This window comes from Meleagris gallopavo, chromosome 17 (genome assembly GCF_905368555.1).
Source record: "Meleagris gallopavo chromosome 17, MGAL_WU_HG_1.1, whole genome shotgun sequence".
Classification (NCBI taxonomy): Eukaryota; Metazoa; Chordata; class Aves; order Galliformes; family Phasianidae; genus Meleagris; species Meleagris gallopavo.
In genome coordinates this window covers 9287183-9311085 of record NC_139420.1, presented here as the reverse complement: position 1 = coordinate 9311085, position 23903 = coordinate 9287183, and the positions used below count along the sequence as shown (strand labels likewise).

At 45.5% G+C, this 23903-nt stretch overlaps 1 protein-coding gene and 1 long non-coding RNA gene across 2 annotated transcripts; one reads left to right on the top strand and one right to left on the bottom strand.

Annotated features, from left to right (window-relative positions):
- Positions 1-226: 226 nt before the first annotated feature.
- Positions 227-1390, bottom strand: POP5 (POP5 ribonuclease P/MRP subunit). Its single transcript, XM_085238615.1, has 5 exons — positions 1250-1390; positions 1041-1183; positions 823-972; positions 576-659; positions 227-500 (listed from the first exon to the last, which is right to left on the bottom strand). The coding sequence occupies exons 1-5, from the start codon at positions 1267-1269 to the stop codon at positions 397-399; spliced, it is 501 nt and encodes a 166-aa protein (XP_085094741.1). The 5' UTR covers positions 1270-1390; the 3' UTR covers positions 227-396.
- A 429-nt stretch (positions 1391-1819) lies between these two features.
- On the top strand, positions 1820-17176 carry LOC146543194 (uncharacterized). Its single transcript, XR_014887050.1, has 3 exons — positions 1820-2478; positions 10188-10274; positions 14217-17176. It is a non-coding gene; the product is annotated as an uncharacterized LOC146543194 (long non-coding RNA).
- Positions 17177-23903: the final 6727 nt, after the last annotated feature.

Genomic DNA, 23903 nt, shown 5'->3' with positions numbered 1-23903 from the left:
TGAACTGAAGCACGAGATAACCCTTTCAAGAACAGCTGCACTGGAGGATAAGGTCAAAAACTAAAGTTATTGCTCTCTGTACCAAAGGAGCATAACTACATTTCTTTCCCATACCAACTGCCTAAAGGTCACTTCTACCTCAGCACGAAGATCACATTGAGCTTTGCTCCTCAGGAGCAGTCAAAGGTTTGAGTCCTGGAATAAAAGAGGCAAGAAATCTCTGAAGTGTAATCTTTTGTGTTTTTTTGAATGCATTTTATTTAAGAACACTTGGAAGGGAAAAATGAAATCTAAGTAGAGACTAGGAAAAGAACCATTACTTGCTTTACTTAACACAAGAAGATACTTGGTATCGCTTTGATACCCAGGTCCAGAACAAAGGTGAACGAGTGCTGCTCAGTCTGTCTCTGTGCCATCCTCCTCCTCCTCCTCCCCGCTCTGCGCCTGCTCTTCTGTGAGCGAGCAGCTCAGCACCGCCTGCCGCACGCTGCACCTCTCCTCTGCCAAAAGACACAGCACAGTTCACAGTTGTGCCGCAGCCCCACGAGCAGAGCCGCGGGGCCGGAGGAACTCACCTTCACTCGTACACTTCTGCAGCAGCAGCAGCAGCTGCCTTCTGTTATACTGGATGAGAAACTTCTGACAGGTTCTGATGGTGCCTGCGGGAGCCGCGCGTTTGGAACCGAGCGTCGTTTTAGCACCGCTGCGCAGAGCGTCCTACCGCCCGTTAACGGCACCGCCTCCACCAGCGCAGGTGCCGAGCAGCGGCCGTGCCACGGACGGATCCGTTCCGCCCCCGCCCCCCGGAGGTGCCGCACTCACCGCCCACGTGCAGCGTGCGCAGCGCGCAGGGGAAGCGCTGCCCGCGGCTCTCCAGGTGCCGGACGAGCGGCAGCGCCGAGCTCAGCAGCCGCTGGAAGTCCTTGCGGCAGCGCAGCAGCACGGTGCCGGTGTAGGCGTTCAGGTACTTCACTACGGGCCGAACGCAGCCGTCAGCGCCCGCACCGCCCCGCCGAGCGCCCGCGGCCCCGCCCCGCTACCTGTGAAGGACACGCAGCAGCACCCCAGCCCGTAGTCCCCGTGCGCCCGCGCGACGGCATCCCTGACGGCGAGGCCCACCGCGCGGTCCTCGATGCACTGCCGGCACCGCGGGTCCTCCGAGAGCACCTCGCACAGCACGTACCTGCGGGCGGCGGGGCGCCGTGAGCCGCCGGCGGAGCGGCACCGCGCCGCCTCACCGCGGCCTCACCTGTTCTTGAAGCGAACCATGCCGCGGCTGGGCCCCTCCGCGCGGATGATGCTCTCAGCCAATGAGCGAGCGGCCTCCGCTCACCGCAGCCAATCGCCACGGCGCAGGGGCGGGGAAAGAGGAAGGACTTCCCGTCCTCGCTCAGCCTGTGCGTTGCGTTTCTTCCTCCCTCGGCGGGCCGTGGCTTTGCGCATGCGCGCTGCTTCCCGCGTGTCGCCGCTTTCCCCACAGCCGCCGCGCGGGGGCGCTCGAGGCGCGGTGCGAGGCGCGGTGCGAGGCGCGGTGCGAGGCGCGGTGCGAGGCGCGGTGCGAGGCGTCGAGGGGCGTCCGAGCGCCTCACGGCTAATTCGGAGTGGAAACGTCGCCCTTAACGGCCTTAATTGTGGACAAAGCAGTGATAAAGGCAGAGCAATTCCTGTCCCGGGTGCTAAACTCCTGCCTCGTGACACAGGTGCTGCTGGCTGCCGGCTTTGCTGCTCCCGTTCTCTCCTCACTCCCCTCCGTCGTCTTCAGGCAGGTATTAATGAGAATTTCTCGGGGAGAAAAGCACCAAGTCTGCTGCAAGGCCTTTTCCTGTGTGCTGTGAACAAAGGCACTGTGGATATATGCCAGCCTATGGTGCAGGTAGCAGGCCTGTTCTGCGTTGCTTTGTGCTCTGCCAGCAGGCTGGGCTCCGTTCTGTGCTCCACCGATCCTTACAGCCACCTCCAGCCGGTCCCACATCTCTGTGCTACCAAAGGCATCACTGTGGGGTTCCCGTGTGGTTTTGCTGTGCAGTGAGGAGCCGGGAGCTGTCGGTGCGGTGCTGTTCCCCTGCCTGCCTTCCGACCTGTTCAGGTTGCTGTCATTGCTGCCCTCCTTGTTTCCCTGTTCTTGCGGAGGCACAGCTGGGGCTCGATGAGCATCCCGCCTGAGTGCACTGTGCCCTATAATCCGATAGGACGTGTGCACTGTGCATGCTACAGGCACGGCCCCGTGCATTGCGAAAGCCTCAGTTTTCGGTCTAGAAAGCTGATTAGGAGAGACACGGTGCAAAGAGAGAGCAGTGTGGTGAGAGAGCGCCGTCCTGCTTCATTTGACGTAGGATGTGGCCTTCGGTTCCCTGTTGTTGATCTGGACGATGCACAGAGCAGCCCTGAGCCGCCACAGCTCCCTGCAGACAGCGCTCGTGTCAGCACAAGGCGTACAGATCTGGTCAGGCTTCACGGTTTGCTGAGCTGACAGCCCAGGTCTAAAAGATTCTAACACCTCCTCGTTTGTTTTCTTTCCTCCTCACCCTGTCCTCTGCAAGCTTTGCTGTATTGATTTGTGTCAGTGATTCAAGAAGCAATCGTAAGTGACACTGAGTTACATGGCCAAGGTGGGAAAGAACTGTCTCCTGAAATAGGGTTGGAGAGAGAAAAATTTGGGAAATGCAATTTGAGTTGAAGATTGTCTGCAGAGAGCTGCCAAGGGGGAGGATGGGTGTCTCTTGCAGACGTAGAGAGACTATATGGCCTTGGAATAGCTTATCAAATAGAAATTATGGAGGTCAGAGTGTGGTAGGACAGGGGCAAGTAACATGCAATCTAGGGACATTAGAAATGATTTATAAAGCTATTTGAGAACTTTGGATAGAAGGCTCTTAATCAATGAATAATAGCTTTGTCAATGATTGTCCAACAAAGGGGTGACTCCAATAAACTCCTGGGCTGACTTTTTCTGGTCTTGGTTCACATCATGATTTTATTTTGAGAATAATACATTAAAGGCTACAAATGGCTGATATTAACTAATGTGTTTTAGAGAGCAGGACAAAGCATGTTTCAGAGTCATTTGGGTCTTGTGTTGCTGTCACTCCAGATGCTTCAGGGTTCTCAGAGAGTTCCCTGTTGAGGTTTTCTTCCATCCATATCCCGTGGATCCTGCCCAGATGCTGGATGGTCATGTGGGCAGTTGTGGATTTGGACTCAAGCTGCTGGTGCATATTGGGAAGATGAGTTTTGGGAACAGATGCCAAATTCACCCAACTCAGGCTATGACCCTTACCAGAAATTGTCGAGGAGCTTTTGAACCTGTCAGCCATGCTCTGCCTGATCTGAAAAGCAGGATGGGGCTAGAAAATGGGGGAGGTTACATCTGCTGTAGGAATGGAGCCCTGGTGTCCTCTGAAATGGCTCTGTTCTGCTGTTTGCTCCAGGTGGGGTTGGCCTTTGAGACCTTGGGCCTTTGGGATCCAGACCTTTGTCTTGGGTTTACACTACCTATGTAATCTCCAGATTATGGGCTAAGTCATATTTGTATTGTATAGAATTAATTGTACTAATAAGCTGCAGTAAACATTGTGATTGATGTACACCCTTTATTGCATGCAGTCAGCTCTTAGAATTCATAAGTTTTTGCTACAATTAAAATCACCAGCAAGTGCGTTCACTGAAAAGACATCAGTTAGTGAATCTTCATCCTTTTTAGATAGGATGTTTGCATTTTGTAGATAAGGAAGCAGAGGTACAAAAGGACTCAACAAATCGTTCGCGGCAAATAGCTGTCAGGCTGGAGATAGGGAGCAAGGACACAATGTGAGCAGGGGGAGCCAGCATGTTAGAGCATATTGTGTTGGAGTATCCGTCCTGTATGTTGCTCACACATAATGTAGCCAAGTAATTAATTACATTCTGGAGTAAAATTAGACGTGCTGGTGCTCCATCCTTATGATACCACAATTTGATCTTCCTTGCACTGCCAAAGCCATGGCTTTGCTTCCCCCTGGAAGCACTGAGCTGAATTTGCCATCAGGTGTGGTACGAGGGTGACAGCTATGTTTTGTTCCACTGTATGCACATTGCATCCCCAGATAACCCTGTGGTTGAACACAAAACAATCTGCCTAAAATTAAAACTGCTTCTTAAATCCTCTGTGTGATGCTGCCCGAAGCTTTTTGTTCCGTTTATCTTCACAAGGTCACTGACACAGAAGAGTGCATTCTGTAAGCATGTTGGCCTGGAGCCTTTCATGTAGATGCTTTAATGTAATATTTGGGATGTGTTCTCTCTCACTTTGGTCCCTTCCTTTTACTCTCTCATTTTCTGTATTTCCCCTCCTTCCTTTTTAGCTCAGGAGCCCTCAGATCGATATACTTAGGAATAAAGCTATCCTTTTTTATCACCTTAGCATATAAATGCTAATGCAAATATAATCAATGCATAATGAAAAAATGAAATGTGCAGATTTTTTTGTTGTTGTTGGAACAGTCAAGAACAGGATCATTCTCTTTAGATTAATAGTGACCACGTGCTCTTAATTATCAAATGTAGTAAAACTGCTTCTAAATAGGAAATCTGTGGGCAGTGCCCTTTTTGTTTGCAGCAAGCTGCTGCAAGGAACAAACAGCTGCTGCTGAGCTCTGAGCTCCTTGCTTAAGGCAGAACCTGGGATATCAGTTCAGTTGGGTTAGGATCCTCTTTTCTCTTCCCTTCCTGCCTGTGAGAGCAGAGGGAGCAGCAGGCCACAGAAGTTACCGTGTGATCTGCTGTGTGAAGAAAGCATACGTAAAGCCTCCTTAACAGGGATGTTAGGATGGATTAATTATTCTTTGTTCTGGTCTCTGAAGATAAAGGGTAATTGCTCTTAATTATGTTTAATTGAAAAATTGCTTCTTCTCAAAGAACCCAATAGCATTAGCAGGATTTTATCTTCTTGCCACCTATAGGGAGGAGAATGGCGTTCCATAAGTTACAGCAAAGACTGACATCAACCTAATAATGGCCTCAGAGAGTTTTACTCAATTTCCAGCCTGCACTCGAGAGCAGTACGTTGAGACAGAACAGATCTCAGAGCATGGCAACGAGACAGGACTCCTCATCTGTGCTGTGCTGAAAGGTGCTGATGCAGGAGATGCAATCTGCGAGGCAGCTTTCGTTGCTGATGCTGAGAGACTTTTCAGCAGTAAGTTTCCAGGAACCCGTGGAACAACCGCAGATAAAGGAAAGGGAAAACACTTCAAATAAACAAAAACCCTTCAGTGTAACTATCCGTGAAGGAAGCTTCTGAAAGAAAGGCAAGCAAAAACCTGCAAGTCTTGAGTAACCAGCACTTCAGGTGTGGGTCAGTGCTGTCTGCCAAAGAGACAAGACTGTGATGTTTGAATTCAGGTGAAGAAACAAAGTATGTTTTTTACCTGGGTAGAGCAGATCTTTGCTCTTTGCTTTTTCTTTCCCCTGCATCCCTGTGTGCAGGGCAAGCCACAGCCCCATCAGTACATCTGCTTACAGTGCCATATGCTGAACAACCATTTTTCTACGTGGCTTTGTGTTGAACTCCAGCAGCCTCGAGCAGCATAGGATCAGAGATGCCTTCTGCAGAGCTCTTGTCTCCCTAATGAGAGAGACAATGAAAAGCATTTTCCAGCACATCCATCACTCTGCAACTACGTCGCTGAGCGAGAGGACAGGCATCCTGGAGCAACCTTACATAAGGCGTGCCTGCTGCGTGGCTCTGGCAGGGCAGCACAGCATGCGGGAGGTAAGGCTGGGGCTGGGGCTGGCTGCCAGGGGGCTCAGCTTGTCCTGGTGTCAGCTTGGTGCAAGGAGTGTGTCAGTCACACACTCGAGGCACGTGGATCTCCACTCTGCCTGGCCCAATCTGCTGGAGGCCTCCGCACCGCTCTGTTCCAGCCTCCATCCATCCAGCTGCCCAGCACACTAATTGAAAGCCCCCCAAAAGCAAAGCGGGGAGCAGTATGCAAGTGCAGATTTGAGTGGGGCAAAATCAATTCCAGCTCTTTGATTCGTGCCATGCTGGCTGGGGGTGCTTGCAGTGACCAGTAAGTGCAAACACATCTCTGGAGGCCATGGCTGCTGTAGGCTGAAGAAGACAAACAGCACGGGGAGCATCTGACCTATTTTAGGAAGCTTGCTGGAGCTTCTTGATTTTATTTTATTTTTTTTTTTTTTAAAGACATGTTTGCACCTTAGTTAAAGGCTGTAAACATATGTCACTTTTCTTAACTATGCACACTGTGAAGACAGAAACAAACAAAAAATATCTTGCTGCATTTGCTAGGCTGATCCCACCAGGTGCCCTGAGGGCACTGGAGCTCGAGCTGGTGCTGGGGATGACTTTTGCCTGCTGTTGGTTGGTCCCAAGCTGAAGCTCTTGGTGGCAGCTCTGGGAACACTGAGGGCACATCCCTCAGACCACCTCGGTTAAATTCAACAGTGCACGTGCTGAACTCAAGCAGTTGTTGCTGTGTGACCTTCTGTGTCCCTGTTTCATACCTGCGATGCACAAAAGATCATGTTCGTCCCGCTGTAACATTAGTGACTTAATTAGAGCTGAATTTGGTCCTTCTGCCTCTGAACACGAGCAGCCTCCATCAAGTCATCTAAAGGATCAGATCTGGTTTCTTCTTTCTCTCAGCATCGGTGGCATCTGGTTTCATTTTCCATCTTTCCTAAGGGAGCTCACTTTTCCCCACATTTCAGCGTGTGCCTGTTGTATGCCAGCCCCCAGGACTGCCTGTGTCTCGATGCCAAGCCAAGGAGCACTCTTCCTGCCAGCAAAGTCCTAGATGGTGTTGGAGATGCAATGGGAGCTGTTTGAAGAACTGGCGTTGAGGAGTACATAGCTTCAAACCAGTGTGCACATGCAGGTTGAGAAACTAAGCCACGGCCAGCTTGGTGTCCGGGAGATGGATTGATCCATTTAGCATGTCCCTTCTCTGTCCCTTTTCCTGCCCCAATTGCTTGGCTGAAGGAGAGCTCGCTCAGCTCTGCATGTGGCAAACAGAGGGACAGACATTTAAGTAAAAAACTGTGGAGGTTTTTTTTCTTTTTTTTCTTTTTTTTGGTAAGATATAGGATTTAAAAAAGAAAAAAAAAAAAAAAAGGTAATGGTTTTGAGGGCTTGTTAGATTTCCCCAAAACACATTCTCAGCTTCAGCTCTCTCGGCATTTTAATGCACACTGCTGCATATGCACATCTCTTGCCTTGAGAAGCACATCTACTTCCTATTATATAATCAGGATTGTAAGATGATGAGCATCTGTGAGTCAGATCACAGACATCAACAAAATCATTTTAAAATCATTTTATTTAATTAATTTACTTAAATTATACATACGGAGCTCTTTTATTTTGGGGGCTCGCCGAGTGCAGGTGTTTCTCTGTAAGTGTGGGGGCAAGAAACTGAATTAGTCTTTTGATAGTCTCTTAGCATCATAGACTGGTGGTGTCACCTTATACTGAAGCTCGTTTTCCAATAAAGCACAGGAGTTGATAGCATGGATCCAGAGCTCCTGCTCCCATTCACGTTCCCTCCTACTCTCCCCTGCATTCTCTGACTGAAAGATGCCATAGTGACAAAGACAGAGAATATTTCATGTGAAGCACATACTAAATCTCAAGTTCCTTATTAAGTCTTTCACACATTATAGCTTTATAGGAGAGGATGATGTTTAGAGGACAGGATGTAAGTAATTTTAGATTAAGTAATGGACTTAAGGACTCTGCATTCAAGCAGACTGTCTTTCTGGCTGTCAGCGCTGTGTAAGTGTGTCACCAAAACCCAGTCTGATGTTTTCTTTATTATTATTCATAAGCTCCCATTCCAAACAGCAATCAAACTCGTCAGGCTGTGCCGTCCTGGGGATTATCACATTGCCGGGCGCTTAAAGTCACTGCGCCTTCAGTCTTCTGCCTCTGAAAAGTGCCCAAGGCTAATCAGTGCGACATGTGATGCCTGTCATGTCTTCTTGTTCAAGTGTGTGTGGCAGGCCTGTCATTCACTAAAAGCCTTTACATCTGTTATTACATGGTAATCCTCACGCATCGGGCTTCCAAATAAGAGACTGGTGGAGCCCAGCAAGGTACGGCTCAGCCTCGGTTTGCATAATTCCCACAATGCAAGGCAACTCGCTCTGCCTTCTGAAATCATTAATAAGCAATAAGAATATTATATAAGCTGGCATCTTTTTTTAAACCATGATAATTTTCAACGCTATTATAATTAGGACAAAGATGAGAGTTTGAGCTGGGGGAGGGAGCAGACAAAGGATGAAGCTGATCTCCACCGTGACGTTGGAGGGTTTCTTTGTCTGCTGTGCGCCGGCTTGGGCAATAATGGCTGTGCTTCAGCCACATGGAGAGGAGAATAGGCAATTTGTTTAAAAGTATTAATCCTTTTCATCCGGAAATGTTATGTGTTGCCATAAATAGGATCACGTCTTTCTAGTCCACTTGGTTAACCGGCCCTGCAGTAAAAGCCTGAAAAGCAATGTATGTTTGTGTCGTATCCTGAGGATTTTCAGCTCAGTGGTGGGCTGGATGAAGTGGGCAAAAACGTTCTGTTGCTGAGAATATCTCGAAGGCAGAGTGGCTGCTAACTGACTGCAACCACAGTGCAGTCATATGGCAAGAGATGCGTCCTCCCAGGTAGTGCATCCCAAGCCTCGACAGATCCCATGTGATATTTCCATGATGAAAAGTGCAACGTCTGCATTGGGCAGGCAGGATATGCTGGTGAAGGAAAAGCAAGTGAAAGTGTGGTTGATAGATGTAACTAATAGGGCCGCTTACTTTGGAGTCGAGAAGATTTTAAAAGTCACTTGTCAAAATCATTCTCCCTCTAACGCTGCAGCAGCCCTCGGATATGAGCGTGTTCCTGATGTTCCCCCTCATCACATGCACGAACACGGGCAGGCAGGCGGGGGGAGGCAGCTGCACTGACACACTATGGGGTTTGCAGGAACACGATGGCAATTTAGCAGAACGATTAAAAGATTGCAAACATTTATTAATAGCTTTGCTGCTGCAGCACTGTGCCGGAGGAGCCTCGTTTCCTCTGGGATGCTCTTACCTCCTGCCTGTTCACTTCCGCAGCTTTAGGAATCAAAAGGACAGTTTGGGGCTCGATTTCCAGCCGTAGCTGTGGACCACACAGCAGGCTGCTGTGCCTGTGGCCTGGGGAAGGGAGCAGGGGGAGCCTGAGTGTGAGAAAGAAGCCTTACAAAGCAAAAAGAAAGGGATTTTTTCCCCCAGCTGTTGGTTATGCTTCCTCTTCCTCCCTGTGCTCCTTTTCCTTTCCCCCAGGACAGTGACTTGTTGTCCCTGTGATGCTGGGCTCAGCTGTGGATCTGTGGTGTCTTTTTGTACTGTGTAACAAAACCAGTGAAAGACAATACAAATAACTATTGCAGCAGACCTGCTCGAAGTTCTGCAGGACAGCCAAATTCCCCTCAGGTTAGGGCAGGGTCAGTTCTTTTGCAGTTCTCACGACAGTGTTGTTGTCTCTTCAGATTTTATTTTGCCTGGGAAAGGGGAGAAGGCGGAGGTAGTGAAGAAAATTTAAAAATGGCAATTGTCTGAACAAGAAATCACTTATATCATCTGAAATCCCTCTGTAGTCGGGTAGGATGGCAGCACACCTCGACCACAGCTGTTCCTGCACAGCACTCCCACATGACTGGAGGTGCCACTGGGCATCAGCAGCTGATCACCTGCAGGCAACTTCTTCATTCCTTCAGGAGAATTTTTCTTCTATTCATTCCCACAATCTAAGCATGCCAGTAGGCAATAAAATGTATATATAGATCTCATTGCATAATCGCTACGTTTCTACTTAATGCTGTTGAATAGGAAAATTATGTGCATCCAGTGAACGGAAAGGAGGAAAAATAAACTGGGGGAAAAAATGAAACCACACAACATGAGAGAGAAGTGTAAGCCCCACAGAAATCTTCCCTACTTGGGATATGTAAAGATAGCCTACATGGATTTCTGCAAAGCTTGGCATGCAGCCTCTGCAGCCTTAAACAGGGCTACTTTTATGGGAATGAGTGATACACTCGTTTGTATACTTGTTGTATACTCCCAGTCCAAAAGCCAGAATTCCCACCTGCCATTGCAGCTAGTGCCATGGATGCATTTGGGCTAATTGCTTTCTTCAATTTGTTCTTTCTAGGAGCTGGAATTCCCTTGCTCAGAATAGCTAAAGAGTGACAGACGAGGATGAAACAGACTTGGATGTTGGGGGGTTACCTGGTCTCAGGTGAGATGGAGCTTGATATTCTGTACAGGATCTCTGGAACAGCAGTCTAACAGAAGAAGCTGCTTTCAGAGATGCTTTCTATCTCTCATTTCTGGATTGAAGACTGAAAATTGTGTACCTTCTGGTAGCACCTCATAGCTTCAGCTGCCCTGTTAAATTTTGCATCTTTTCTTGGAAATAGCCATTTTATGTGCACTGTTTTCAGTATTGTTGATTTCCGTGTTTAATGTGTGTGATTGAACAAACAGACACCTTGGTGTCTTAGGACAATTCGGGCAGCCATTGGTGGATGGATTTTTGTTGATTTTTTTTTCTTCCATGACCTGAAAGGCTGTTTTGGAATGTGTTAGCCTTTACAAATATTTAAAGCAAAATTTTTTAAACTTGATTTTATTTAATCAGTATTTCCTCTATTCCCATCAAAATCTCAAACCTCAGTGATGCTCCTGCCTCCCATATGCCTTATTATCTTGTTACTAACCTACTTTCTTGCTCATTAATGAAAAATATGTTGGACAGCTGAGGGTGTGGAAACCACCATCCTCTCTCTTGTGGGGTAGTCAAAGCGTAGCCTTTGCCATTCGCATTGCCTCCCACTGAGGGGAGGCACTGCCTTACACTGAAGGGTTTTTGTTAGGCTGGATTCTCCATTTAGGTGCACTGGCCATATATCTGAAAGAGATTGAAATTGTATCTTTGCAAATGAGTAAAGAATTTGCTTTCTTATGTACTGATATCTCTGTATGTCCTTTGTCTTGGCTGCTGTATCTGTGTTCAAGTGGTAAGCTAACAGGACTGCAGTTATGGCTAAAATTACTGTATTAAGATTCAAATACCACCAACAGATCAAAGAGTTAATTTTCTCAATTGATAAATAAATTTATTAGCTAGACATGAAAAAAAAAATCCTAGAGTGTTCAAAAAAAAAAAAAAACCCTCATGAAATGCCAGGAGTTCACCTATTCTATCCCTTTCCCATCATTAAAGGATGATAGGAGTTTGAGATAGATAGCAAGGGACTGACCTTTGTAAGTTTCTTTCTTAGCTATCACACACAGGAGCTGGGGACAGCACTCAGGTTCATCCCAGATACACTCTTGAGACACAATTAGGCAGCACTTGTACCACATTTGTAAAGCTTGGATTCCACAGAAAGGCTAAGGAATACAGCGATCAATAACAATGTGGGTAGATCTTTTCTAACTGGAAAATGTAGAGATGAGAGAAGAGGTGGTGAGCCAGTCTGTACTGCACGGTGAGAAGCAAGAACGTAAAGATCTTCAGCTTTATTCACTGCTACAAGGCAAGAGAAAATAGGTGTTCTTTGTATCAGAGGAGATAATAATGAAGAAAGGAAAGAGAGGATAGAGGTGATAGCAGAAATGAGAATTGCCTTTTCTGGGTGCCAGCCACTGGTAAATAACTTTCTAGCTACTGAGAAGAAGGGTAGAAACAGGACAGAGAAGTTTTCAGGATTTCAGTTCCTCTGTGCAGTGAGTCCCTCTGAAGTAATATCTTTGAAGATAAAATATTCCAGGACAATGTCAATATAGGAATGAAGCTGCACACGTGCAGTACTGACTTTGTCAGTACAAAGTCATTAATGAAATGTACTTTGTGGATGTGATGGTGAATTAAAAACTGGAGGGAAAATGGGAAGGCAAGTAATGTAAAATTGTTTCATCATCTTCCTCCACTGAGACAACACTGTATCACCTCTGCCAGCAGCAAAATATCTGCCAGCCTTTGTCAGCATTTTACATCACTGCATGACTGAAAGCATACAATATTCCCTCTGCTGCCATGCAGTATGGCACCAGGGAACACTTGCAGAAGTACAGTGACCATATAGCTGTGGAATATTGCTCTTGTCCATACTGCTACTGCTGAGAAGCCAATGGAACTGAAACATATTGCTCTGTTTGTTACGTTTGTCTGACTCCTCATCAGCCTTACCAGTTTTCAGTTCTAATGATAGCTTTTTGTAAAGTTTCTATTTCAGGGTTTTTCTTGCAAAGTTTTGGCTTCACCTGAAATTGGAAGGTGACAGAGCACTGGAGCAAGCTTCACAGAGAGACTGTGGAGTCTTCTCCTTTGGAGATATTCAAAACCCACCTGGGTTCATCTACTGTAGGGAACACACTTTAGCAGAGCTGTTGGACTAGGTGATCTCAAGGTCCCTTCCAAGCCCTATAATTCTGTGATTCTCTGAGCCATAAGATGTTCTTGCTTGTTGTCCTGTTTGTTGACACTCACTGTTGTCCAGAGTTTGCTTCCTCACACAACATTTGGGTGATCCATAAATCACATTAATATTAGCATATGGAAAACATATCAGAATCATTTGGATCACATTATCTTAAATTCTCCATTTGAATGAAATATAGCATCAGATTTCTTCACTTCCTATCTCCATATTTTGCTCTTTTGTAGTAGTAATAAGCTTCCAGATTCTCTCTGTGTACTCATTTGGTATCAACTTTGTATTGTCTTCACTTCCTGATATTCTTTTTTCTTCCTTTTAACCCAGTTGGTTTAGATTATTTGCCCCCATAGTGTACACTCATTCTCAAATGTTCTGTTAATTGCAGCAAATTTGTTATGTTACAGATACCTGTTTATCTTGGCTAGAACTTGTTACTTGCTTGAGATGTATATGCTAAGTTCATGAAACACCCATCTTTAACGCCTTAGGCTTGAGAAAAGACATGTTTCAGTACAGCTCCATTTGTCTCCAATTAAAGCCCACTTGAGCAAAGCAAATAATTGCTAGAATCCTTTACTCTGAGCACCTGGATTTCTCTCACGGTGGAATAATCCAATCTAAATCTCACTTTGCTTGTTAAAATCCCCACATTCTTTACTCTTAGGAGTAAAAAGAAAAGGAGTGTTCCTAGTAGCAAGGTTAGGGTATGTCAGATCACCTGCTGGTCACCGTGTCCGTTTGCTGGGCAGATGCTGACTAACCTTGGTAGGGAGTAGGTTTTTTTTGCAAGTAGAGTGAAACATTCGAATGCATGCTCAATCATTTCCACGACAAACCAATTAGCAGGTTAGAAGATCCCACTGGGGTGGCAGGGATAGCAGTATGAACAGAGGCGGCTGAAGCGCTGGCGTTGGTTTCTAGGTGCTATTGATGGTTCTTACACCATTCTTACTCACAGAGTGATGTGTCTTTTGGGCGTTTATGAGTAATGAGCAGAGCTAGTTTGCCTAGTGTCCCTGTCCCCCAAGGCCTCTGCCCTTTGAGAGAGAACAGTGTGTACCAGTGCTTTTGGCAGCCGTGCTCCCACCCCGGTGCAGTCGGTCTGGGGGGGCACGGAGCAGCAGAGATGACTCATTCCGCCTCAGTGGCTCATTGAGGAGCTGCAGGGAGAGGCTATTTATAACCAGACCTTTCAGGTTCAGCGCAGCAGCATCTTCTGCAGGAGGAGGGGGCAGAAATGGGGATGCACGTAAGACTTAGCCGATGCAAATGAATCTCCACCCCGGTGTTGTCCCTAGAGCTGTGTGGCCAGTGGTGACTTCAGCCAGCTCTTTTCCCCAGGCCTTTTGCTCAGCTGTCTGGATGCTCTGGTCCCAGTGTAAGATTCTGCTGATAACTTTTCAGCTCCTCAAAGAGCAGAGAGACAACTGTGAATATCATCAGTGTGAACAAAACATGAAGTCTTCCTAGTGTAGCTACTAAAGCAGCTGTTATTGATTCATTCTGACCCATGACCACAGCATCGTCACCTCATCCTTTCTTTGTCCCTGTACATGTTTGTCCCTGGCTTAGCAATAAGATGAGCTCTTTTCATGGGTGTTTTCAAACAGTCTTTATGCTGCCAGCAAATCTCATTTAAGCCTCCTGAGGTTTCTCTTGTATATACAAGCCAACACTGTAATTTATAAAACTGTAGCTGTTTTTCTGATCTTACCATGGACTCATTTCATCTCTAGGTGTTTCTATGACTCCATATGCGAAACAGAGATAATGATACCCCCTGGGTTAAACACAGTGTGATCTGCAGCTATGAAGCACCACCTAAGTGGTAATGTTATTACCAGAGATTTGCAGAACAAGAGGAAAGCACACTATACAACAGAAGAGGACAGCACGTGCAAAAGAAAATATTTACTATGAGCACCTAGATACCTCTTTGGATCTAGGTAACTGTGGTCTTTATCTTGATGCATATTAGCATACATCAAAATTATTGAATATTATGTTAGACTAAACTTCTTGAAGTTGTCTGTTCTCTTAACTGGCTTTTGAATTCCAAAGGGATCCTGCTGCATGCATGTTTGCCTTGTTCTTATTCTACATCTGCTCTGTTCTTAAACCAATTTGTGTCTGGAACTGATCTGTGGTTGGAAAGCTCCCTGCTCCTGTTATTCTGCAGGCTTCCACCTATAGCTTAAACACTTCGTATTTGGCTCCTCATCCTCTCCTTTTCTTCTTTCCACCTCTTTCTTCCCTCTCCTCCACTAAGTAGATAATTGATTTCACAGTACACAACAACAGTGCAGTTTGATGACTATAAATTTCTCAGCATCTCATTAATGCGATTTAGTAGATCTGTAGGTTTCCTTGGCGTTTTCACTTTTGGCTGTCCTGCATCACTGAGCTACAGACCCAGGGGCACATTGGCCTTTTCTACAGTGGGTTGTATTTATTATCTTCGTACAGAAACTGTACTATAAATAATTCTTGCCTTTGGTTTTCGCAGCCAACTGAAGGGGAGGTCTACCCTGCATAAAACCAAACAGTGCTGTAACAGTCACTTATTTCTCAAAGCCCAGCTATAAGATGTAAAGACTTGTGGATGTGAGATGTACCCTGTACGCTTCATCATGTAATCTGGGCAGGAGGTGACCTCTGCAGGGTGACCTCAAGTCTCCCTGACTGCTGCCTTATTTTTCTGTATCTGTTTCATTTTGAAAAAAGCAGACTTCTGGTTCTTGTGGTTGCAAATAAGCCTCTGAGACCTCAAAAAAAGTATAGCTGGTGCTGAGGTGTTTGTAGTAGTCTTGAGAGAACAAGGTCATTTTTCAGGGACTTGAAGTTCATTTTTTGAGTAATAAACTAAGATGTGCAGTGATTATAATTGTAATGACAACTATGCTACTTGTCTCTTTCTTCACAAACTGTACAGAGTAGATAAAATGATTCTTAGGGCTCTTGGTTTATCCCTTCAGCAGCTGCCTTGGCTTCCCTTTGGTGCCTTAGGCCCTGGCGAGCTCTCATGACACCACGTGAAGCACCACTGGTTCCCCTGATTGTCTCACCACAGCCTCTCATGGAGCTCTGGTGCTCAGAGCAGACCTGTGGAAGGGGATCCTAAGACTGGGGCTGTGGCTGAAGAGCACCCAGGGAGAGGTGCCCAGGTTTGGCTCCACAAACCCAGAAAGGGCCAGGAAGGGGAACCAAGAGTCTGCGTACATGTCAGAGACTGAAAGGGATTTACCTCCCTGCATTTCCAATTGCTTGTTTTCTATCTGGGGAAAATCCCTTTTGACAGCCCAGGCGGTGAGCTTCTAATTCCTGTCTCCGGCTCATTTTTCACTTCAATCCCTCAGCGAACGGATTTTAATGCTTGATGGATTCAAACAAAATTATTTCTGTTCCTGTAGCTTTGCAAAAGCCTCTAGGGTGTGTGTGTGTGTGCACAGGGGAGGAGGGATGGGGCTTGTTTTCGTTACACTCCAATAAGCCTTCTCTCGGAGGGAAATGTATTTCATTTATTCATTTAAGGCTATCTTTCTGGTGATTCCTCCCATTGCTGTCCTTCTGGCCCCTTGGTCACAGGAGGGCCTGTAAAAGGTTTGCTGTTCCAAAGAGGTGCAATGTTCCAGATCAATGTTTCTGCTGCAAATAGGGATTCAAATAACAGGACCAGAGCGTGCTTCCAGGAGTAGCCTGAAGCAGGAGGAAAACTGTGGGAAAACTTTCATCTTCCCCAGCTCTAGCTGGGAGTGAGGCAGCTCCGCAGGCTCAGAGATGGGATCAGTGACTGATGTGGTATCCAGGTAATCACTGGTCCTTAACATAGACATATTGTTTGAACATGTGTATGATGCTGCTGTTGTAATGGAGATGTATTGCTTTTATTACAATTTTGAGCCCCTCTTACCAGCAGAAGTCACTGCAGGGAACTCTGCAAGGTCTCTGCTTGTGTGATACTCAGTAGTCAGTCAGAACTGCCTGCTGCTTCTGCTGAGCATCTTTCATGGAGTTCCTGCATCTGAGAAGCTGTGTACTTAAGTGCTCAAAATCCCATCATGCTATCCAAGACAAATCATCATCATAGTAAAAATTAACAAAGCAGTAATTCTGTTATGTATGGCTGTAATCAATACTCATAATTAGCGTGCTGAAGATCTTCATTATGTTCTGAAGGATTGCAGTGTCGTGTGAACTTGACGATGTCTCTCAGCATCTGCAGCCACTGCTGTTGGGATGTGCTAAGCCATTCAGTGAGGCCATGTCTCCACTAGGCTGTTTCAATTTATAGCTGCTACCAAGTTGTCACTTGCTCAGGCAAGAAAAAAATGTAGTTCCTGGAGATGGAAATGTACTGTGTGTTTTTCATCACATGCTGTCTGCTCGGACAATCTCATGTATCCACAGATTTCTGTGAGCACTTGTTTGGAGCTACTGATTTTCATCATAAATGCATTCTGTGTCAGTCTCATAAAGCTCATGGATCCTGGGATACTGCTGCTGCTTGTGGGTTTGTTCTGTTTTATGTATCTCTTCCTGTTTTTATACAATCCCCGCTCCATAAACCTCAACTGTTTTCAGTGTAGTCACTCTAAATCTCATTTTTTGTTCATTAAATATGTTGCTTACAGGTGAGATGCCCGGTTTTGTTAGTGTGATGTTCTAATTGTTATTAGCTCACCCTACAAATACCCCAAATTATACATAAAGCATATCTTGAATTTTTAGTTGTAAATTCAGGAATTATTTACTTAATCTAGCTAACACATTCTTGTTTTTAATTGTATGTTTATCTTAATCTTAGTCAATAACTTCCAAGCCTTTGAACCAAGGACAGTAAATTGAAATACATGACACCAATTTTAGCAGCAGTGTTTATCCATAACTCATAGCTATTATTTTAATATGGTTTCCACTGTGTTGTTGGAATGAGGACAATGGAGACTCGAAGTTATCTATAATACCAGAATGCAGTGTCAGTACCACTGGGAAAGCATCACATCACATTTCACTTGCCTCTTTTACTTAGTTGGTGACTCTGAAACCAGTAACTCTTTCCTGTCTTGGCTGGCATCTTTTAGCTGGAAAATCCTTATCGAGCCTTTCTTTACATTTCCTACAGTACTGACCTTTGCACGCATGCTGTCAGTTGCTCAGGTCTGCCATTCAGTGTGCCTTTGGCACTGCAAACAGTGGTTTTAGCCACTATCCTTGGATGCTTTCCAATCTCCTATTTACTCATACATCTAGCCCCTATAATCCATTAATGGTGAAAGGCTTATCAGCGTAATCTCTGAATTTTACCTTAATACCCTTTGCCTTCTGATTGTTGGTTTTTTTAATTGCATATCAGACTGCTTCTAGCATCACACTCACTTGGGTGCCATTGTCCAACTTCATAAATGTCTCACTTCTTTTCAGGCTGGAAGCATGTTCATTTATTATTGCAGCACTGAAGTTTTCTTCCTATGAACAGTTTACCTGAGGTCACAACACAATGATTTTGTCTGTGTTGTACAAGCCCAGCTGCTGCTTGTAAATTTATGACACTTCCAGCATCTATATGCCAAGAATCTTCTTGTTCTATGCTGGTTGTTGTAGTGTTTGAGCCTATAGGATTTTATCCTTGTGCTTAATGCGCTCTATTCTTTGTACTGAATATGATCTCTTTCTTGGTATATTTTGTGTTTTCATTGTGTTTGGATCTACCCTGTGCTTAATTCTGGCAATGGATGATTGCCATAGCTTGCTTCTTTGGCCTTTTATCAGCCTTGAAATGTTAGAAGGAAAAAATTTGAATTTTCAGAACAAATCTCAAGAGAGGCTTCTTAAGTAATCTTGGAGAAGGTAAGAATCAGTCTCACACATACATCTGTTCAGTTTTATATTACTTTTTTACATTCATCTAAAAACATTCTGCACTTCATTTTTCCAAGAAGTGCTCTGTCTCATAATGTAAACAGATATTTAAGAGGTTTTCACAGTCAGAGTTGACTGGAACATCTTAAGCATTTCAAATGTCTCAAAATGATCAAAATTGAGCATAATGAAAACATAAAGCTTCCTTTTGATTTGTCTTCCTTTTTTCTGACATATGTGGCTTTCAGATAAACATGGATTTCTAGCACATACACATACAATTTAATATTTTCCCAGTTGCATTCTGCATTTCCAGACTTTCAGCTCTTCTGGGCATCTTCATGGCTTTTTTCCATTCAAACACTCTTTGGCATCTTTTTACTTCTAATATCATAATGGCATTCCTTAATCCCTCTGCACCCAAAATACTTTAAAAGTTATTCCTTATTCACGAGACTTTTCCTGCTGTTTCTCCTTAACAGAACAAAGGCTTTTGCTGTGTCTAGTTTTCTGAGTCTGAGCATCTCAGTCACCTGAAGTAATGGTTGTGATGGCTGTGGCCTGGGGGGGAACACAATCCAGATAGTAAAAGGATGAGTGGGAATGCTCTATTTGCAAAGGGATCAGTCCCCAGGTTTTTCCTAAAGGAGTTTTCCTCAAAAGTAAGAAGAATATTCAACCTGCAGTCAATATTATTTGCTTGATTACAATAAATTAGAGAGTGATATTTCTGTAGGACAGATTGAAAGCTGGCAGGTAATGATTACTGTGAGAGCTGCAGGGAAAAGTGGCCTGGGCTCATAGCAGAAACAGCCCTTAGGACTGCCTGGAAGAGAAAATCACGCAGTCGATCTCCAGAAAATAAAACTAGTAAAACACAGATCATTTAAATAGCATTCAGAGCTTTGGTGTTACTTCTTGGCCAGTGCTCAGGTAGTAGCAGCTGAGCAACAAATACCTTGTGTGTAAATTCAGTTCTTGCTTTTCTGAGGAAAGCCAGTGCAGCTGCATAGGTGTAAATGAGCAGATGCTTTTCCATGTTTGCAGAGACACCTGCTGTCAGTCTGCACAGTGCTAGCAAGAGAAGCTCCAGGCTCCTCTCCTTGTTTCATGTCTTTTGCTGCTCTGGACTGCAATCTGTAGAAGTTGTAGTTGCTATTATTATTATTACTATTAATGATAGTGCAGATCTTCTCTCCTCCCTCCAAGAAGCTGTTTCTGCCAGATCCTTTTCTGCTGCATTTGATCACAGCCAAGAAGATGGCTTTGACGTTGTATGCATCCCCGCAGCTCTCTGCAAAGTCCTAATCCTTCTAATAGCTGGAGGTTTTCAGTTTGCCTTTTATTAATATTCCGTCCTAATTGTAAAGCACTTCAGTGAGATCCAGAAGCCTGTCTTATGTAACAGCCTTATCCACACTTGAGTCCCTCAGAGCTGGAGCGTCGAGAAAAGGCTCCGTTTGATCTGCATAGTCTGTCGTTAGTCCTCATGACTTTAATGCACAAAGCCATTAGAAATTAACAATACATTTCAAATATTTTTAAATATTTGACTTTACTAGAAGGAGTATGACTTGCTGTCATGTACAGTGCTGAGTGATGTACTTAGAAAAGTCTCTGTAAAGTCTTCTAGGAGACTTGTTAGGCAGCTCTAAGTGAGCTGGAAAGTGGAAGAAGCTATAGATATGGAGATGATTAAGATGTTTCATAAATCTCCATTATTAATCAAATTCTACTATGCATTAGGGTGCTTTTTTGAGCGAGGTTAATAGATAAGAGAACCTAAAAACTGGGAACTGCTTGTTTCCTTACTGTGGATATCCCAGACAGTCCCTATCACTCAAACTAATTATTTAAGCTATTAATAAGGAAGCTTTTTATTTTTTAGATTATAAAAATTAAATGACCTCAGTCAGAAAAAATAGCAAAGGCACTTTACACGATGACCAGGGATCCATGCAATGCAGCTGAGGAGCCCACCTGTCCATGATAAGCAGCTGTAATCCTGTGGTCCAGGTCCCACTTCAGAAAGAGATCATTGCCTTCCATCTCTCGTTTATTGTGACTGTAAAACACTGCATGGGCTCGCGGAGAGGTTTGCACTTACCTAGGAGAGCTCAGATCATTTGAAAGTGGAAAAATAATTACTCCTTGAGTATTCCTTTGCTGTTTACTCTTTGGCTCACTGTCATTTTTGCCTTGAGACCAACAGAGAGAAGCACTGCTGTCACTGCTGAAACCACATCAATCTTGCTTCAGTGGTTTTCAAGAGTATTTTCTTCTAGAACTTGCACCCAGACCTCCACCTAAATGGGCTTCCTGCCTGCTTTGTGCTTTACCTCCACTCGCACAGCAGTGCTTCTACATGGATGTGACTGTGAAGAGCTGATCATAGTTTGGCAATGGAGATTTCTGACATGAAAGAGGGGACATTTGCCAACTGCGGGCACATAAAACTGCAAAGTTAAGCCAGCTAAACCAGCTTAATTGATTGTGTTGCTAGCTGTGTGAATTGGAAGACTGCGAGACTCAAAAGTGGCACGAGGAAAGCAAGTAGGGTAAGTAGTAATGCCAAGAAAGGAGTATTCATTTTTAGTGAGCCTGGAACAGGGAAGCCCAATCACTTCTCTGGTCCTGGCCAGACCTGCTCACACAGGAAGCTCATGTACTTGTCCCATTGGGCAGCAGAGTGTCCGTTGTATCTTCTTCCATGTTATGTCATCTGGAAGGCAAGGAACAGGTTGGGGCATCACCTCTGTGTGCACAGTGCTCTCCAGCTCTGATGGCCGGGTGCTGACAGTACAGAGCTGTAGTAACACTGATCCATGGCCTCATGGAGCATCGGAGTGCAAAGGTCTCTTGCTTCCTTCTGGAAAGCTTCCCCTCCCCTGCAGTGATGCTAGCTGTAACCTGTTCTGCCCACTGCATGCTCAGGTAGGCACAGCCCAGTCCTGTCTCTGGTGAACGCTTTGTTTTCATGCTGTAATGTGTAGTGAGCTTCACTTTTATTCCTGCCCATTCTCTCACCTCTATTATCTTGCTCCCCTTCCTCTCCCCTCCAGTAGTTCTTCCTGTCTTATTGGGGACTGTTCTTTTGTTCCATCCTCCTTTCCCATTCCTGAAGCTCTATTACAGGATCACACATTCAGCTTTTCCCCCTTCAAAACTATCTGACTGCAGAAAGCAACCTTGGGTCCATCTGCTCATCTCCTCCTGACAGTCACAAAGGGAAATTCTCTGCTTGCAATCAAGATGCAAGTCACTGGGGTGGATTTGAACACAGAGATTACAGCCAGAACCATAATGCCTTTGTAATGCTGTCGAGATTATTCCTCTCCCATGGAGTAAACCCTGAAGAGCAATACCAAGTCTTCAAGCAAACAGAATCTCCAGCTGTCAGTGCTTCTGCTTCCTCTGGTGGCAGACACATGCCTGTCCAAACACAATATGCTGGAAGACTGATAGTTGGCATCTTTGGCTATTGAGACATGCCATGTTTCTGGAACCTTTTGTAAGTGATGGAAAGACAATAAAGGGAGAGGTAGGCCATAAATCCAGGCTGTCCAGTTCACTGTGTCTCACGGGACAAGTTCCTGGTTAGCGTCCTGATTCCCAGCTTAGATTTTACAGTTCTTTGGCAGATTTTCTGTGTGATATCACATTTACCTCAGACAATGATGTTCTTGCTAATGCAGCTAACAGAAACAAAGACTAAAAAAACAGGCAGGAATCAGAGGCAGTCCCCCTGCTCACCCCAGGAGCCCCAGCTTTGGGCCAGGCTGCAGCTCCCTCTGCCTCAGCCTCTGGCTGGATTGCACCGTTCTGACTTAGATTCATCTCTGCCAGCAGCGAGCGTGCACATTACATAATGTAATCTTTGTGTCTTGAGGATTCAGGCCTGTCCTCTTTTGTGCTGCCAGATGGAGGAGAAGCCATGTGCTCTCTGGAGAGATGTCCCTGTGTGTCTCGCTGCTCAGCCGCGCTGGAATTACGTGTTTCTCTCTGCAATGGGCCACTGCTGTTCCCTGGCATTTGGCTCCAGGATAGCTGGCTTTTTAGAATGTAGTGGATGTTATACAGCCACTGCATCCCAAAATTAATTTGTCTAGAAAAGGAGATACGCAAAGAAACTCAGAAATGGATTAGTGAGGAGGATGTGCTCCAGATTCTCTGTATGGCTGGGGCTCTTTCCCAGCCGAAGCCCAAATGTGGGAGTCAAGGACAACCATGTTTCTAGCTCCCGTTCATACAGTCTCATTTCATAGTTCTTTCAGCTGCTGCCATTTCTCTGTTCCTCTGTTCTGTAACATGGCCCTTGCCTGCATTGTTCCTGCCTCTATTAGTCTAGCTGCTCCTTGCCCTGATCCCTGAAGGGCTCTCCAAAGATAAATCACACCTGCGCGACTCCCTGCTCACTAATGAGGCATCTGCTCCAAATTCTGCAGTTCTCAGTTGACTGAGACAAAGAACGAAACCCACCTGTGGACAGCAATACCACTGCAGTCCTAAGGAATAGCTTGAAAGACCCCAGGGAGGGCGAGGGCAGTGCTAGTCAAGGCCAGACAGGACTTTTACCCACCTGAACTTTCATACTGCAGCTGTCAGCAGTCTCCAGAAATGGCAGCTTCACTGGAGCAGTGTTACAACCCAGCACAGTGAACTTCCCCAGGACAGGGAGGTAGCAAGAAATTCTCATTTCAGCCTTCTGATGCCTCTGAGCTTCCCAGCAGAAAGATCCCATCAGCTGCCATGGCTCCAGCCGTGCCGTTGCTGCAATGAGAGCCAGGGCTCACGTGCAGCCAGCCATGCTGCCTTTGAGCAGTGGTGATACCAAACAGAAGCAAGCCTCTTCTAGAGATGAAAAAAGAACAATCAGCACTTTGCTTGAAAATTAGGAGCTGAAATGATGCTGCATCTATGAATAGGGAATAGCTGCTCAACAAATGTCCTCATTGCAATTCCATCAGCAGCCCCATTCAGCCACTGCGCCGGCTGCTGCCAGGAGTCTCGGGCAGAGGGGCCACCAACCTCTCTGCCATCCTGAGCGTGGATACAGGATGTGCACAGACTGTGTGCAGCTGCTGCACATCTGGTGCTGACTGTACAGGGAAGGGGCAGAGCGTGCTGATGCAGGACTGCGCCGTGATTTGCTTTCTGTGGTAGCTTTGGCCTTCCCGGTGTGCGTAGTTGTGCAGGCACGGCAGCAGGGCTGGAATGGGACCTCAAGCTGCAGAGAAGTTGCACTTTGATTGTTGCACTGAAGTCTGCGTCGCTGCATAGTAACTGCTGTGCATGTGCCAGCGAGAGCAGAGCTAGCATGAGTAAGCTTATTATGCTATAATCACACCTTCATCTCTCTGGGTACATAAACTGCTGAGGTATCCAAGTCTGGCAGTGAAGCACAATCACTGTCTGAAGATGAGCAAGAAGCAACCGGGTCCTTTCCTCATCAGGAACATATGTCTGATTTGACACCATTAGCCTTTAATGTTTTTAAACAGAACATCATTACTGAATCACCTGTCGCCACTTAATTACCTGCGTCTGATTACAAAGACGTCAAA

Bases quoted from the DNA above. Each gene is read 5' to 3' on its own strand.
- POP5 (XM_085238615.1), bottom strand. From the start codon at position 1,269: ATGGTTCGCTTCAAGAACAG. The intron at 660-822 runs GTGAGTGCGGCA...CGGCTCCCGCAG, and splicing joins GCGCACGCTGCACGTGGGCG to GCACCATCAGAACCTGTCAG. The intron at 501-575 runs GTGAGTTCCTCC...GTCTTTTGGCAG, and splicing joins GCAGAAGTGTACGAGTGAAG to AGGAGAGGTGCAGCGTGCGG.